Here is a 17,257-nt window from a genome sequence, read left to right as displayed (position 1 = left end):
CCATAGTGTATTTTTAGTACTGGATAAAGCTGCAAAAAACTTAAATGTTGCTATCTTGATGCTAAGCAACTAGAGAAGAAAATGCTCCATTTCAGTTACTAACGTTTGTGTAACCTAGAATAAAACATTACTAGTCCAACAAAAATAAGACTGGGAGCTGACTGTGGCTCAGATCATAAACTCCTTATTGCCAAATTCAGACTTAAATTGAAGAAAGTGGGAAAACCACTAGACCATTCAGGTATGACCTAAATCAAATCCCTTATGACTATACAGTGGAAGTAACAAATAGATTTAAGGGACGAGATCTGATAGACAGAGGGCCTGATGAACTATGAAAAGAAGTTCATGACATCATACAGGAGACAGGGATTAAGAGGATCCCAAAGAAAAAGAAATGCAAAAAAGCAAAATGGCTGTCAGAGGAGGCCTTACAAATAGCTGTGAAAAGAGAGAAATGAAAAGCAAAGGAGAAAAAGAAAGATATACCCATTTGAATGCAGAGTTCCAAATAATAGCAAGAGAGATAACAAAGCCTTCCTCAGCCATCAGTGCAAAGAGATAGAGGAAAACAATAGAAACGGAAAGACTAGAGATCTCTTCAAGAAAATTACAGATACCAAGGGAACATTTCATGCAAAGATGGGCTCAATAAAGGACAGAAATTGTATGGACCTAACAGAAGCAGAAGATATTAAGAAAAAGGAGCAAGAATACACAGAAGAATTGTACAAAAAAGATCTTCATGAGCCAGATAATCATAATGGTGTGATCACTCACCTAGAGCCAGACATCCTGGAATGTGAAGTCAAGTGGGTCTTAGAAAGCATCACTACGAACAAAGCTAGTGGAGGTGATGGAATTCCAGTTAAGCTATTTCAAATCCTGAAAGATGATGCTGTGAAAGTGCTGCACTAAATATGCCAGCAAATTTGGAAACCTCAACAGTGGCCACAGGAGTGGAAAAGGTCAGTTTTCATTTCAATCCCAAAGAAAGGCAATGCCAAAAAATGCTCAAACTACCACACAATTGCACTCGTCTCAGACGCTAGTAAAGTAATGCCCCAAATTCTCAAAGCCAGGAGTCAAAAATACGTGAACAGTGAACTTCCAGATGTTTAAGCTGGTGCTAGAAAAGGCAGAGGAACCAGAGATCAAATTGCCGACATCTTCTGGATCTTGCGAAAAGTAAGAGAGTTCCAGAAAAACATCTATTTCTGCTTTACTGACTATGCCAAAGCCTTTGACTGTGTGGATCACAATAAACTGTGGAAAATTCTGAAAGAGATGGGAATAGCAGACCAACTGACCTGCCTCTTGAGAAACCTGTATGCAGATCAGGAAGCAACAGTTAGAACAGAACATGGAACAGACTGGTTCCAAATAAGAAAAGGAGTACATCAAGGCTGTGTATTGTCACCCTGCTTATTTAACTTATATGCAGAGTATATCATGAGAATCGCTGGCTGGAAGAAGCACAAGCTGACACCAAGATTGCCGGGAGAAATATCAATAACCTCAGATATGCAGATGACAGCACCCTTATGGCAGAAAGTGAAGAAGAACTAAACAGCCTCTTGATGAAAGTGAAAGAGGAGAGTGAAAAAGTTGCCTTAAATCTCAACATTCAGAAAACAAAGATCATGGTAAAAGGTCCCATCATCACTTCATGGCAAATAGATGGGGAAACAATGGAATCAGTGGCTGACTTTATTTTTCTGGTCTCCAAAATCACTGCAGATGGTGATTGCAGCATGAAATTAAAAGACACTTACTCCTTGGAAGGAAAGTTATGACCAGCCTAGACAGCATATTAAAAAGCAGAGACATTACTTTGTCAACAAAGGTCTGTCTAGTCAAGGCTATGGTTTTTCCAGTAGTCATGCATGTATGTGAGAGTTGTACTATTAAGAAAGCTGAGCGCTAAAGAGTTGATGCTTTTGAACTGTGGTGTTGGAGAAGACTCTTGAGAGTCCCTTGGACTGCAAGGAGATCCAACCAGTCCATCCTAAAGGAAATCAACCTTGAATATTCATTGGAAGGACTGATGCTGAAGCTGAAATTCCAATACTTTGGCCATATGATGGGAAAAGCTGAGTCATTTGGAAAGACCCTGATGCTGGGAAAGATTGAGGGCAGGAGAAGAAGGGGACGACAGAGGATGAGATGGTTTGATGGCATAACCAATTCAGTGGACATGGATTTGAGTAAACTCCACTAGTTGGTGATGGACAGGGAGGCCTGGCGTGCTGCAGTTCATGGGGTTGCAAAGAGTCAGACACAACTGAGCAACTGAACTGAACTGAACTGAGTCCATCAATGTAACATTTTACAAATATATTTCATATCATTTATATGCTGATTATTACATTTAAACTGATCCATATTAAGTATTCACTGATGTAAGTACTGCAGTTGTCATTCATTCTGTGATTTGTTTCACATTCTATTGTTATAGCTATAATCTTGGGATTCAGTAGATTGATATTAAGCTAAGTCGCTTCAGTCGTGTCTGACTCTGTGAGACCCCACAGATGGCAGTCCACCAGGCTCCACCTCCCTGGGATTCTCCAGGCAAGAACACTGGAGTGGGTTGCCATTTCCTTCTCCAATGCATGAAAGAGAAAAGTGAAAGTGAAGTCACTCAGTCGTGTCTGACTCTTAGCGACTCCATGGACTGCAGCCTACCAGACTCCTCCGTCCATGGGATTTTCCAGGCAAGAGTACTGGAGTGGGGTGCCATTGCCTTCTCTGTGATTGATATTAGCTCACATTAATTATAGGAAGTCTTCAGCACACATCATGAAATTACTTCTCCATTCTGTAGCCGCTGTGAAGAACCTCCATGTGAGCTCACACAGTATGTTCCATCCAGGTATATGGGCATGACTTTTCCAGTTTGGCTCAACATCATATATCTTTATTCCATTATTAAGGTGTTTTCTGATTACTGTCAAATCATAGAAACAGATTAGGTCCATTTTGAAACTCCAAAAATTATACTGAAGGTAGATGGTAATATTTATTGAGAATATGCTTAAGATTAAGTCAGTTTAGTTCAGTCGCTCAGTCATATCCGACTCTTTGTGACCCCATGAACCGCAGCATGCCAGGCCTCCCTATCCATCAACAACTCCCGGAGTTTACCCAAACCCATGTCCATTGAGTCAGTTATGCCATCCAACCATCTCATCCTGTCGTCCCCTTCTCCTCCTGCCCTCAATTTTTCCCAGCATCAGGGTCTTTTCCAGTGAATCAGCTCTTCCCATCAGTGGCCAAAGAATTGGAGTTTCAACTTCAACATCAGTCCTTCCAGTGAACATTCAGGACTGATCTCCTTTAGGATGGACTGGTTGGATCTCCATGCTGTCCAAGGGGCTCTCAAGAGTCTTCTCCAACACCACAGTTCAAAAGCTTCAGTTCTTTGGTGCCCAGCTTTCTTTATAGTCCAACTCTCACATCCATACAAGACTACTGGAAAATCCATAGCTTTGACTAGACTGACCTTTGTTGACAAAGTAATGTCTCAGCTTTTTAATATGCTGTCTAGGTTGGTCATAACTTTTCTTCCAAAGAGCAAGCATCTTTTAATTTCATGGCTCCAGTCACAATTTTTCAGTGATTTTGGAGACCAGTAAAAGAAAGTCTGACACTCTTTTCATTGTTTCCCCATCTGTTGGCCATGAAGTGATGGGATCAGATGCCATGATTTTTGTTTTCTGAATGTTAAGATTTAAGCCAACTTTTTCACTTTCCTCTCTCACTTTCATTAAGAGGTTCTTTAGTTCTTCTTCACTTTCTGCCATAAGGGTGGTATCATCTGCATATCTGAGGTTATTGATATTTCTCCTGGCAATCTTGAGTCCAGCTTGTGCTTCATCCAGTCCAGAATTTCTCATGATGTACTCTGCATATAAGTCAAATAAGCAGGGTGACAATACACAGCCATGACATACTCCTTTTCCTATTTGGAACCAGTCTGTTGTTCCATGTCCAGTTCTGTTTCTTCCTCACCTGCATACAGGTTTCTCAAAAGGCAGGTCAGGTGGTCTAGTATTCCCATCTCTTACAGAAGTTTCCAGAGTTTGTGGTGATCCATACAATCAAAGCCTTTGGAACAGTCAATAAATCAGAAATACATGTATTTCTGGAAATCTCTTGCTTTTTTGACAATCCAGCAGATGTTGGCAACTTGATCTCTGGTTCCTCTGCCTTTTCTAAAACAAGCTTGAACATCTGGAAGTTCAGAGGCTTCTTGTTGAAGCCTGGCTTGGAGAATTTTGAGCATTACCTTACTAGCATGTGAGATGAGTGCAATCATGAAATGTTTGTCCTACTAAAACAAGTGTGAAATAAAAATCATAGTTAGGGCTAGATAAGAAAAATGTAAAGAAATTTTAAAGGAATTTATTTTTTTAATTGTATAAAATTAATTTAATAAATAACAAAAATGACTTTAATAAATATTTTAGTACTGATCATTTTTCATTGACTTAGAATACATTATATCCATTCACTAGGAAGTTTAGAATATATATATATATATATTTTTCTTTTCAGGGGGAAAAAAACCTTATTTGTACCTTGTGATATGTTCTGTTAATTTGGCTTGGTGTTCATCTTTGAACATCTTTGAAGCATGTCTTGCTTTCTTTGTCTATATATTTTTCCTTTGTTCTATTTTCCAGACTTTAATTTAATAAAATTTATTCATTTTTTCCTTAAAAAACTGGAAATAGAACTGTCATATGACCCAGCAATCCCCTACTGGCATACACACTGAGGAAACCAGAAGTGAAAGAGACACATGTACCCCAATGTTCATCGCAGCACTGTTTATAATAGCCAGGACATGGAAGCAACCTAGATGTCCATCAGCAGATGAATGGATAAGAAAGCTGTGGTACATATACACAATGGAGTATTACTCAGCCATTAAAAAGAATACATTTGAATCAGTTCTAATGAGGTGGATGAAACTGGAGCCTATTATACAGAGTGAAGTAAGCCAGAAAGAAAAACACCAATACAGTATACTAACGCATATATATGAAATGTAGAAAGATGGTAATGATAACCCTGTATGCGAGACAGCAAAAGAGACACAAATATATAGAACAGTCTTCTGGACTCTGTGGGAGAGGGAGAGGGTGGGATGATTTTGGAGAATGGCACTGAAATATGTATAATATCATATGTGAAATGAATCGCCAGTCCAGGTTTGATGCATGATACAGGATGCTCGGGGCTGGTGCACTGGGATGACCCAGAGGGATGGTATGGGGAAGGAAGTGGGAAGGAGGTTCAGGATGGGGGACACATGTATACCCGTGGTGGATTCATGTTGATATATGGCAAAACCAATACAATATTGTAAAGTAATTAGCTTCCAATTAAAATAAATAAATTTATATTAAAAAAGTCCCATGATCTCTTTTCCTTCATCTCATGTAACTAATATTTTGTTGTTCCTCAGTCACACAGTCATGCTCAACTCTTTGTGACACCATGGACTGCAGCATGCCAGGCTTTTCTGTCCTCCATTAACTTCTGGAGTTTGCTCAAACTCATGTCCATTGAGTCCGTGATGCCATCCAACCATCTCATCCTCTGTCGTCCCCTTCTCCTCCTGCCTTCACTCTTACCCAGCATCAGAGTCTTTTCCAGTGTGTCAGCTCTTCCCATTTGGTGGCCAAAGTAATAGAGCTTCAGCTGCAACACTTCAACATCTGTCCTTCCAACGAATCACTTGATGGTCATTTGAGTTGTTTCTGTCCTTTGGCTTTCATTCATAGTGCTCATGAACATTTTCATGCGTGCATTTAAGTGAATTTATGCTTTCAGTTAACTTTAGTTACTGAAGATTAGACCAAAACCAGATGGCTTTGTAATGAAATGTACCAAATATTATTTTTTTAAAAATTCAATCATTCAACAGTGCAGAAGAGGACAGCATTCTGGAGGTTAATGATCAGCAACATAAAAGAAACTTAGTTTGCAGGATTGGTGTCATTTATTCACTAAATCATGTCAGACTCTTTTTGGTCACATGTACTGTAGCCCACCAGGTTCCTCTGTCCATGGGCTTTTCCAGGCAAGAATGCTAGCCTGGGCCTTCTCCAGGGGATCTTACTGACCAGGGCCCGTATCTGTTGCTCCTGCATTGGCAGCAGTATTCTTTAGCACTGATTCACCAAGGAAGCCCAGTTTCCAGAATTATGTTCTGAAAAAGACTCATCTGCATACCCTAGTCAGCTAAAATCTGGTAGTTTATAACCAAGGATACTTTTTTCTTTGCTGAGCCAGTCTTTCTGAATTCCATTTTTACATCAAGCTAGCCTGTACCCTGACTATTACAGATTCTCTTCCTAGAACAATATCATCTTTGGGCAAACTGTTCTTTGCTTAACGGAATTTTCCTTCTGTGAATAGGACTGGACCTGGATGTTTGAAAAGACTTAGCTAGTATTGTCCAAATCACGTTGGCTGGTATTAGCATGTTTTAGAGAATGTCTGCCAGCCATATAAGCCTTTCAACAGCCCCTGGTATTTTATATAATACTTTCTTTAATATAGTAGTGAATTTTATTTTCTCAGTTCTGGTAATCATAGTACAATTTTGTTGAAAATGCCCAATCAGTGGTGATGAGAAAAGTTAACAGTGGAGTCAGACTATCAGTGTTCAAACGTGAGCTTGTTCTTTCACTAGTGAGTGATCATGGGCCAGTTGTTTACTGTGTTCTTTAGTTTCATCCTCTATAAATTGCAACCTTCAGATACATTCATTGAGGTTTAGATCTAGGTGCTGGGGAGATGATGTTGAACAAACTAAACAAGAATCCTCATTCATTAAACTTACATGATAGTGTGTGAGGTGCGGCAGACAAGAAGCAAAATACACTAGTAAAATATTATAAAAGGTGAAATGTAGATAACTGCTATGGAAAATAAATGAAACACGCAAGGGGGAAGGGAATAGGTACACTTTTGAATGTTTTTATTAAGAATAAAATAGGAAGGAAAGCATGCATTTCTCTGCAAATAGGAAATTTCTGAATGAAAGGGAAAATGGAAAAATTCCAAGAACTATCAGCATTAGTGTGGACAGAACAGTTAGGGTGTCAGTCGTCAAATCAAAGTGAGTATGATTGATAGAATAATAAAGAATGAGTTAATGGAGGTAAGGAGTGGGGACAGGTCACTGTGGAGCAGTGGGCTATTATGAAGATTATAACACAAAAAGAACAACCGCATGACAAAGAAACCCCACTCCTAGGCATACACTTAGAAAAAACTATAATTCAAAAAGTGAGTACACCCAAATGTTCATTGCAACACTATTTACAGAGGCCAGAACATAGAAGCAAGCTATATGTCCATTAACAGAGTGAAACTTTTAATTCAAGAATTTATCTTTAATAATCATAACAAACATAGGAATTAGGAGAAAGGCAATGCTATTGTAAAATGCACAGAATTTCAACAACAACAACAAAAAAAGCAGTTTTCTGAAGCTTTTGACACATCACACACATTTATGTGTTTTAAATGTTTTCAGATAGCTACTGAAGAAATATCACTGCATGCAGATTTTTAACTTGATGAATTTGCACACATTTCATGTCCAAAGCATTGCAAAATGAGTCTGGATTTTTCCCATTTGCCAAAAACACATTCACTCTGGATTTCAATGACAGAAGAATAACTAATGGTAAACTTGTAAGAGTACAAAGAAAGCTGCTGAAAACTTCATAGGAAATGAGAGAAATATGACATATATAATGTAATACCATGCACATACATAACTATCAATCTAGAGCATATGTCGTAGTTGTTAGTCCCTAAATGGTGTCCAACTCGTTGTGACTGCATGGACTCTAGCCCACTGGGTTCTTCTGTCCATGGGCATTTTCATGGAGTGCGTGTTCATGGCATGTCCATGGAGTGAGTTTGATTTCCTTCTCCAGGGAATCTTCTGGGACCAGGGCTCAAACTGGTAACTCCTGTATTGACAGGTGGATTCTTTTCCACTGGGCCACCAGGTAAGCCCCTAGAAGAATATATTATTGCTGCTGTTCAGTTGCTCTGTTGTGTCTGACTCTGTGTGACCACATGGACTATTGCCCATCAGCCTCCTCTGTCTGTGGGGATTGCCAGGCAAGAATACTGGAGTGGGTTGCCATTTCCTTCTCTGGAGGTTCGTCCTAAATCAGGGATTGAGCCTGTATCTCCTTCATTGGCAGGCCAATTTTTTTACCACTAAGCCAACAGGAATGCCCAGAAGAATATATATAAAAAACTTCTTTTTTTCCTTCCAATTTTATATTTTACAAGTTTCTTGAAGAAATATTGAAGCGTTGAGCATTTACTTAGTTGTTCATGTATTTGTCTTTTAAATAAACTAAAGGTAATTTTTTTTTTGTTTCCTAGTACTTTATTATATTTTTCTCTAATGGCTTTTTGCTTTAATTTTTTTTCTAATTTTATTTTATTTTTAAACTTTACATAATTGTATTAGTTTTGCCAAATATCAAAATGAATCCGCCACAGGTATACATGTGTTCCCATAAATTAGAATAATATTCTTTAAGGAAAAAATAAAACATTATAAGTTAAAAATAAGCAAGGATGTGAACATTCTAATGATAATAGCATTTCTTTGTAAGGCCTTAAATGCTCTACATCAATTGTGTGGTATAATACCTACAATAACACTATAGATCTGGAATTATTACTTACTTGGTGAGGTTGAGGAAACGAGTCCAAAAGTTTCAGTGATTTTTTCACATGTTACAGAGCTACAAGGGTTGCAATCAAGAACGGAAATCCTGTAATGGACAGTTCCAAAGCAAGTGCTACTAATCACTCTGCTATATTGCTTCTCCACAAAGTACATGAAATAATTTCTAAAAGTGTTATTACTGTTCCTAAAATGGACCTTTTTTCATAATAAAATTCTCTAAATTTGTATGATACTGTTTAAAAGGTAATAACCATAAGTCATAATTCTGCAAATCAGCTGTCCTTAAAAGAACACCATGAATTTAGCATGTTTCAACATTTCAAATTATTTTCTTAAGGCATATTCCAGGAAAAGGACTTCCCATGGCTCAAGGTTAAAATTTGTTGCCAATGCAAGAGATGTAGAGGATGCATGGTTCAATCCTTGGGTTGGGAAGATCCCTTGGAGCAGGAAATGACAACCCATTTCCATATTCTTGCCTGGAATATTCTGTGGACAGAGGAGCCTGGTGTGCTATGGTCCCTGGGGTCACAAAGAGTCAAACACGACTGAGCATGACCAAAGTGCCAGGAAATGCCCAAGATCATATTAGATCAAGCAAATAATCATTCAAAAAGAAAGCAAATAAATAAATAATTCAGTTTGTTTCTGGAAAGAGAAAAAAGGGGAATAAAATACAGATAAGGAAAAAAAAATAAACTGGTGAGTATGAACACTTACCTTCAATGCTATTTTAATTGTTCAGAACACTTTACCTGGGCTTCCCTCATAGCTCAGTTGGTAAAGAATCAGGCTGCAATGCAGAAGACCCTGGTTTGATTCTGGGGTCTGGAAGATCCCCTGGAGAAGGGACAGGTTACCCACTCCAGTATTCTTGGGCTTCCCTTGTGGCTTAGCTGGTAAAGAATCTGCCTGAAATGCAGGAGACCCAAATTCAATCTCTGGATTAGGAAGATTCCCTGGAGATGGGAAAGGCTCCCCACTTCAGGCTTGGAGAATTCCATGGACTATAGAGTCCATGGGGTCACAAAGAATTGGACACGACGGAGCGACTTTCATCTTCTGCATGACTCTACTGAGAGCATTTTTTACTTCCTTGTTTCGAAGACTGTATATGAGTGGATTCAGCATGGGGATGACAATAGTATAAAAAACAGAAGCTATCTGATCCTTTCCCAAGGAGTAGGATTTACTTGGTTTTAAGTAAGTAAAAATCATAGTGCCATAAAAGACGGTGACCCCCAGAAGATGTGATGCACAGGTAGAGAAAACTTTTTGCTTACTAGAAGTGGAAGTAATTTTGAGGATAGTAGACAGGATGGAGACATAGGACACTGCTATTGTAAGAAGAGACAGCACTAGGCTAGAGCCAGCAAAAGTGGATATGATGATTTCTATGTCATGTGTGTCAGTGCAGGACAAGGCTAAAATTGGGGATAGATCACAGAAAAAGTGAAAGATTATATTGGATTTGCAGAAATGCAATCTGCTCATGCAAAGTCCATTAACAAAAGAGTCCATAAAGCCAATCAGATAACATCCAAAGACTAGGGACCAGCAGCGTCTGGTGTACATGACAATCGGGTAATGCAGAGGGTTGCAGATAGCTGCATAGCGATCATAGGCCATGGAGGAGAGAAGGAAACATTCAGTGGCACCCAAGAATATAAAGCAGCTCATCTGGATGAAGCAGTTCGGGTACGAAATGTTCTTGGTGGAATTCAGTAAATTGTCTAAGGTTTTAGGGGTGATAACACTTGAGTAACTGAGGTCAAGAAATGACAAGTGACTGAGGAAAAAATACATGGGAGTGTGAAGCCGGGAATCCAGGGAGATTATCAGGATCATCCCCACATTCCCCAGCACAGTGATCAGGTATATCAGGAGAAAGAGGGTGAAGAGGACCAGCCGGATCTCTTCAGAGTCTGTCAGTCCCATGAGGATGAAGTCAGACACCTGTGTGATATTCCTTCTGCCCATGGTGTTCAAGTGCTCCTAACTGTTGAGAAACCAAAGTTGATATTCAGCAGGAATTACTTCAAAAATTAAAAAAAAAATTACTTTGTGTATGTATGAATGACATCACTTATTTATATTAATTTAGTGTTTCCATGAAATGATGATAAGGAGGTGTGTATAGGGTATGCAGAGACAAAAACTTATTTTGATTTCCAAATATAAAAATAGGTGTGAGTTGACATTTGGATATATTATAACAAAAACTAATTCATTGAAGACTTATAATAGGCCTGATATGGTCCTAAATGCTCCTGTTATTTAATTAATGCATGTCATGAGATTTTTATATCATAATTAGTACTCTTTTAGCCATATTTTTCTGATGAGACAAAGTGCACAGATAATTTAATTAACTTGTCCAGATATAGAACTACTAAATTTTGAACCTGCAATTCCACCTCCATAGATTGACTTCAGAGAGCATGTCCATAAGGCCATGTGTGTGTGTGCTCAGGCATGTCCAACTCTTTGCAAATCCCATGCACTGTAGCCCTCCAGGCTCTTCTGTCCATGGAATTTCCAGGCAAGAATACTGGAGTGGGTTGCCGTATCCTCCTGCAGTATATCTTCCCCACTCAGAGATCAAACCTATGTCTCCTGCATAGCAGGCAGATTCTTTACCACTACACCACACTATAATACCATACTCCTATTTATAATTAATTTCAACAAAACCAAGAGTAAACTGCTAGCTATATGATAAAGAATGATAAAAGAAAAGTTTTAATGTACCATGTTCTGTTCTTTCATTTCAAATACTGTTTAATGTTAATGACAAGTATCCAAACTTAGTGGACTTTAATAGGGTGTATTAAAATGATAAACCATATGTTAGTACTAATTTCCAAAATATATGATATTTTTCTAAATTGACCACTGAAAATCAAATTTCTTCCAAAATTATATTTCTAAAAATGCAAATGACTTGTAGACCCTGATCATATCAACTCTGTACTTCTCCTTCCACACATCCTGACACTTTTTAATAAGGTCTGAAAGATATCTGCATGCATATTCTGCTGATAAATTTCCCGTTTTATTGGATCCTACCTAAAACCTTCCAAATTTGAGAATGATACTTACTTTCAGCCAAGTTGGTGAAAAAATACTTTCTTCCAATATTTTCTCTCTAGAAGTATGTCAAACTCCAATTTTTCTCACAAATAACACATAAGACCATTTCAGTTGAAAATTTCTATGATGCAATATTTGTTTTCTTTGAGATAAGTTCTTTTTAATTTTAGTGCATTCATTTTGTTTTATTCTGAGGCAAAAATAAATCAAATGAAGTTTTGTTCAACTCCTGATTATACATAAAATTTGCCAGGAAGTTATGTCTAGAATGAGTATCAGGGATCAACTGTGTGCATATATGTAAGTGGAGCACCATATCTCTTGCCTCTTATCCTGATGACTCCAGACTACCTCATATTCTGGAGACTGATGATAATGCAAACTTTGGTCATCTCTGTGGACCAGTTTCCAAGCAAAATTACTTGGCATGTCTCCAAGGACAAAAGTTCAAGTACTAAACCCTGCTATCCTAAGTTCTAACTAATTTTTTTCCCTTAGAAGCCGCACAATGAAGAGCTTAATACTGTGGCCTTCCAAAGTGATGCTCTAAATCTATGCCTGCTTTGGTAGAGAAACTATTTTTAGAGAAATACTTTCTTATTCTGTGACTGAAACTATCAGGGATGGAATGATGCATTTTTCACAATGAAACTTTTGTTTAAATTGTGCCAATATTATAGGAGTGGACTTCCCAGGTGACACTAGTGGTAAAGAATCTGCTTGCCAATGCAGGAGACATGAGACATGGGTTCAATTCCTGGCCTGGGAAGATGCCCTGGAGGAGGAAATGACAACCCACTCTAGTATTCTGGCCTATTGATACCATGGACAGAAGAGCCTGGTGGGCTATAGTCCTTAGTGTTGAAAAGAGCTGGACACAAAAGAAGCGACTTAGCACACATGCATTATAGTAGTAAATATGTATGTTGGAAAAAAATGTCAATATAATAAAATTCAAAGAACAATATGAAATAATCCAAACTAATTTAACATTTTGATTAAAGTTTCCCAATTATCTTTTTCTTCATAAAATGCTTATTTGTAGACCTCTAGATTTGCAATAAAGGACAAAAATGGTATGGACCTAACAGAAGCAGAAGAGATTAAGAAGAGGTGGCAAGAATACACAGAAGAACTGTACAAAAAGATCTTCATGACCCATATAATCATGATGGTGTGATCACTCACCTAGAGCCAGACATCCTGGAATGTGGGTCAAGTAGGCCTTAGGAAGCATCACTACAAACAAAGCTGGTGGAGGTGATAGAATTCCAGTTGACCTATTTCAAATCCCTGAATATAATGCTGTGAAAGTGCTGCACTCAATACGCCAGCAAATCTGGAAAGCTCAGCAGTTGCCACAGGAATGGAAAAGGTCCGCTTGATTCCAACCACAAACAAAGGCAATGCTAGAGAATGTTCAAACTACTGCACAATTGCACTCATCTCACACGCTAGTAAAGTAATGCTCAAACTTTTCCAAGCCAGGCTTCAGCAATATGTGAACTATGAACTTTCAGATATTCAAGCTGGTTTTAGAAAAGGCAGAGGAATCAGAGATCAAATTTCCAACATCTGCTGGATCATCAAAAAAGCAAGAGAGTTCCAGAAAAACATCTATTTCTGCTTTATTGACTATGCCAAAGCCTCTGACTGTGTGGATCACAATAAACGGTGGAAAATTCTGAAAGAGATGGGACTACCAGACCACCTGACCTGCCTCTTGAGAAATCTGTATGCAGGTCAGGAAGCAACAGTTAGAACTGGACATGGAACAACAGACTGGTTCCAAATAGGAAAAGGAGTATGTGAAGGCTGTATATTGTCACCCTGCTTATTTAACTTATATGCAGAGTATATCATGAGAAATGCTGGGCTGGAGGAAGCACAAGCTGGAATCAAGATTGCTGGGAGAAATACCAATAACCTCAGATATGCAAATGACACCACCCTTATGGCAGAAAGTGAAGAGGAACTAAAGAGCCTCTTGATGAAAGTGAAAGAGGAGAGTGAAAAAGTTGGCTTAAAGCTCAACATTCAGAAAACGAAGATCGTGGCATCTGGTCCCATCACTTCATAGAAAATAAATGGGGAAACAGTGGCTTACTTTATTTTTCTGGGCTCCAAAATCACTGCAGATGGTAATTGCAGCCATGAAATTAAAAGACACTTATTCCTTGGAAGGACAGTTAAGACCAACCTAAACAGCATATTAAAAAGCAGAGACAGTACTTTGTCAACAAAGATCTGTCTAGTCAGGGCTGGTTTTTCCAGTGGTCATGTATGGATGTGAGAATGGGACTATAAAGAAAGCTGAGCACCAAAGAATTGATGCTTTTGAACTGTGGTGTTGGAGAAGACTCTTGAGAGTCCCTTGGACTGCAAGGAGATCCAACCAGTACATCCTAAAGGAGATCAGTCCTGGGTGTTCATTGGACGGACTGATGTTGAAGCTGAAACTCCAATACTTTGGCCACCTGATGGGAAACACTGACTCATTGGAAAAGACTCTGATGCTGGGAAACTTTGGGGGCAGGAGGAGAAGGGGACGACAGAGGATGAGCTGTCTGGATGGCATCACCGACTCGATGGACACAAGTTTGAGTGAGTTCCAGGAGTTGGCGTGCTGCGGTTCATGGGGTCGCAAAGAGTCAGAGACGACTGAGCGATGAACTGAACTGAGATTTGCATAATTGTCATTATACTGAGACTCAAATTAAAATATTCCTGTGACTCTGTCATTAACTCAGAATAATTAAACCAATTTTCCTGTAGATTTAAAAGTGGCTGTTAAAGGAATGTCTGCTCATACTCCAGAATTTCAGGAGATAGTTTGTTAGTTTGGATAAAAGAGGTACTTTTGTGCTTATTGTATCTTTGATGAACCTTGGACTGGCAAATCTACTCATCATAAATTAGTGCTGTTAAAGCAATTGTGAAACAAAATTCATTCTTATGGCTAGATGAGAAAAAATTAAGATAAATTTAATTTTTTTAATTGCATAAAGAAACTTCAACTTTATAAAGATATTCCCTTGTAGCTCAGCTAGTAAAGAATCTCCCTACAATGCAGGAGACCCCAGTTCACTCTAGTCTTCTTGGGCTTCCCTGATAACTCAACCAGTAAAGTATTTGGTTGAAATGCAGGAAACGTGGATTCAATCCCTGGGTTAGGAAGATCCCCTGCAGAAGGGCAAGGCTACTCACTCCATATTCTGGCCTGGAGAATTCCATGGACAGAGAAGCCTGGCAGGTTAGTCCATGGGGTAGCAAAAAATCAGACAGGACTAAGCGACTTTCACATTTAATACATACTTTAATACTGGTTATTCTTTGTTGACTTACTCATAACACATTATATGTATTCAATAGGTAATTTTTAATCTTTTTATATTTGGGGAAAGATAAATCTTGTGATATTTTGTGATATCTCTTCTCTTTCTTTGACTTAGTTTTCATTTTTGGAGGATCAAAGTATATGCATATTCTGGGTTCTTGATCTATGTTGTCCTACTATCTTCCTCACTATATTCTTTCTAATTTATTTATTTATAATTAGAGGATAATTGCTTTACAAGTTGTGTTGGCTTCTGTCATACATACACACGAATCAACCATAGGTATACATATGTCCTCCCCTTCTTGAACCCTTTTCCCACCTCCCACTCCATCCCACCCCTCTAGGTTGTCACAGAGTACAAAATTTGAGCTCTTTGTGTCATATAGCGAATTTCCACTGGCTATCTAATGTTACATATGATAATGTATAGGTTTCCACACTACTCTCTCAATTTGTACCCCCTCTCCATCCCCTGTTGTGTCCACAAGTCTGTTCCCTGTGTCTGTGTCTCCATTGCAGCCCTGCCGATAGGTTCCTTATTACCATCTTTTTAGATTCTGTATATATGCTGCTGCTGCTGCTAAGTCGCTTCAGTCATGTTCAACTCTGTGCGACCCCATAGATGGCAGCCCACCAGGCTCCCCCATCTCTGGGATTCTCCAGACAAGAACACTGGAGTGGGTTGCCATTTCCTCCTCCAGTGCATGAAAGTGAAAAGTGAAAGTGAAGTCGCTCAGTCATGTCCGACTCTTAGCGACCCCATGGACTGCAGCCTACCAGGCTCCTCCATCCATGGGATTTTCCAGGCAAGAGTACTGGAGTGGGGTGCCATTGCCTTCTCCATTCTATATATATATATATATATGTATATATATATCCAGAAAAAAAAAAGTCAGCCACTGTTTCCACCATTTCCCCATCTATCTGCCAATGGGACCAGATGCCATGATCTTAGTTTTCTGAATGTTGACCTTTAAGCTAACTTTTACACTCTCTTCTTTCACTTTCATTAAGAGGCTCTTTAGTTTTTCTTCACTTTCTGCCATAAGGGTGGTGTCATCTTCATATCTGAGGTTATTGATATTTCTCCCAGAGATCTTGATTCCACTTTGTGCCTCATCCAGCTCAGCATTTCTCATGATGTACTCTTCATTTAAGTTAAATAAGCAGGGTGACAGTATACAGCCCTGACATTCTCCTTTCCCAATTTGAAACCAGTCTATTTTTCCATGTCCGGTTCTAACTGTTTCTTCTTCACCTGCATACAGATTTCACAGAAGGTAGGTCAGGTGGTCTGATATTCCCATCTCTTTAAGAATTTTCCACAGTTTATTGTTATTCACATAGTAAAAGGCTTTGGTGTTTTAGGTGAAATTTATGGTATACAACTTTAAGAAGTTTCTCTAAATATTATTTATGTTAGATAATGGAAAACAAGTCCTGACAAATAATTTCAAAGTGAATACATCTCATAAAAACATAGTCAATGATGAACACTGGTGTAAATGTATGTGTCTTTTTCAATTATGGTTTTCTCAGGACATATATATATGGACATATTAGATATATATAGACGTATCAGATTAAAATATTCTTGTGAATCTTTTATCAACTCATGATAATTAAACCTATTTTATATAGATTTAAAAGTGACTCTTACAGGAAACTCTGCTCATATTCCAGAATTTCAGGAGACAATTTCTTGGTTCAGATAAAGGAGTTACTTTTGCATTTATTGTAACATTTTTGAACTTTAGAAGGGCAATTTAGTCACCAAAAGTTAGTTCTACTAAAACTAGTGTGAAATAAAAATCAGGTTTATGGCAAGATAAGATAAAACTAAACAGAAATTTTTAATTTTTGCTTTAAATTGTATAAAAAAGTTTAACATAATAAAGACATTTTGACTTTAACCAATACTTTAATCTGATCATTCTTTACTGACTTACACAGAATACATTATATCCATTCATCAGTCAGTCAGTCAGTCAGTTCAGTCGCTCAGTCGTGTCCAACTCTTTGCGACCCCATCAATCGCAGCACGCCAGGTCTCCCTGTCCATCACCAACTCCTGGAGTTTA

General features: G+C 38.4%; 1 protein-coding gene across 1 annotated transcript; it reads right to left on the bottom strand.

Moving 5' to 3' along the window:
• OR8H13 (olfactory receptor family 8 subfamily H member 13) lies at window positions 9,472-10,723 on the bottom strand. Its single transcript, XM_010812898.3, has 2 exons — window positions 9,797-10,723; window positions 9,472-9,492 (listed from the first exon to the last, which is right to left on the bottom strand). The coding sequence occupies exons 1-2, from the start codon at window positions 10,721-10,723 to the stop codon at window positions 9,472-9,474; spliced, it is 948 nt and encodes a 315-aa protein (XP_010811200.1).
• Window positions 10,724-17,257: the final 6,534 nt, after the last annotated feature.

Source organism: Bos taurus, chromosome 15 (assembly GCF_002263795.3).
Source record: "Bos taurus isolate L1 Dominette 01449 registration number 42190680 breed Hereford chromosome 15, ARS-UCD2.0, whole genome shotgun sequence".
NCBI lineage: Eukaryota > Metazoa > Chordata > Mammalia > Artiodactyla > Bovidae > Bos > Bos taurus.
Note: the sequence above shows the minus strand (reverse complement) of the source record. Positions and strands in the feature narration are given on the sequence as shown.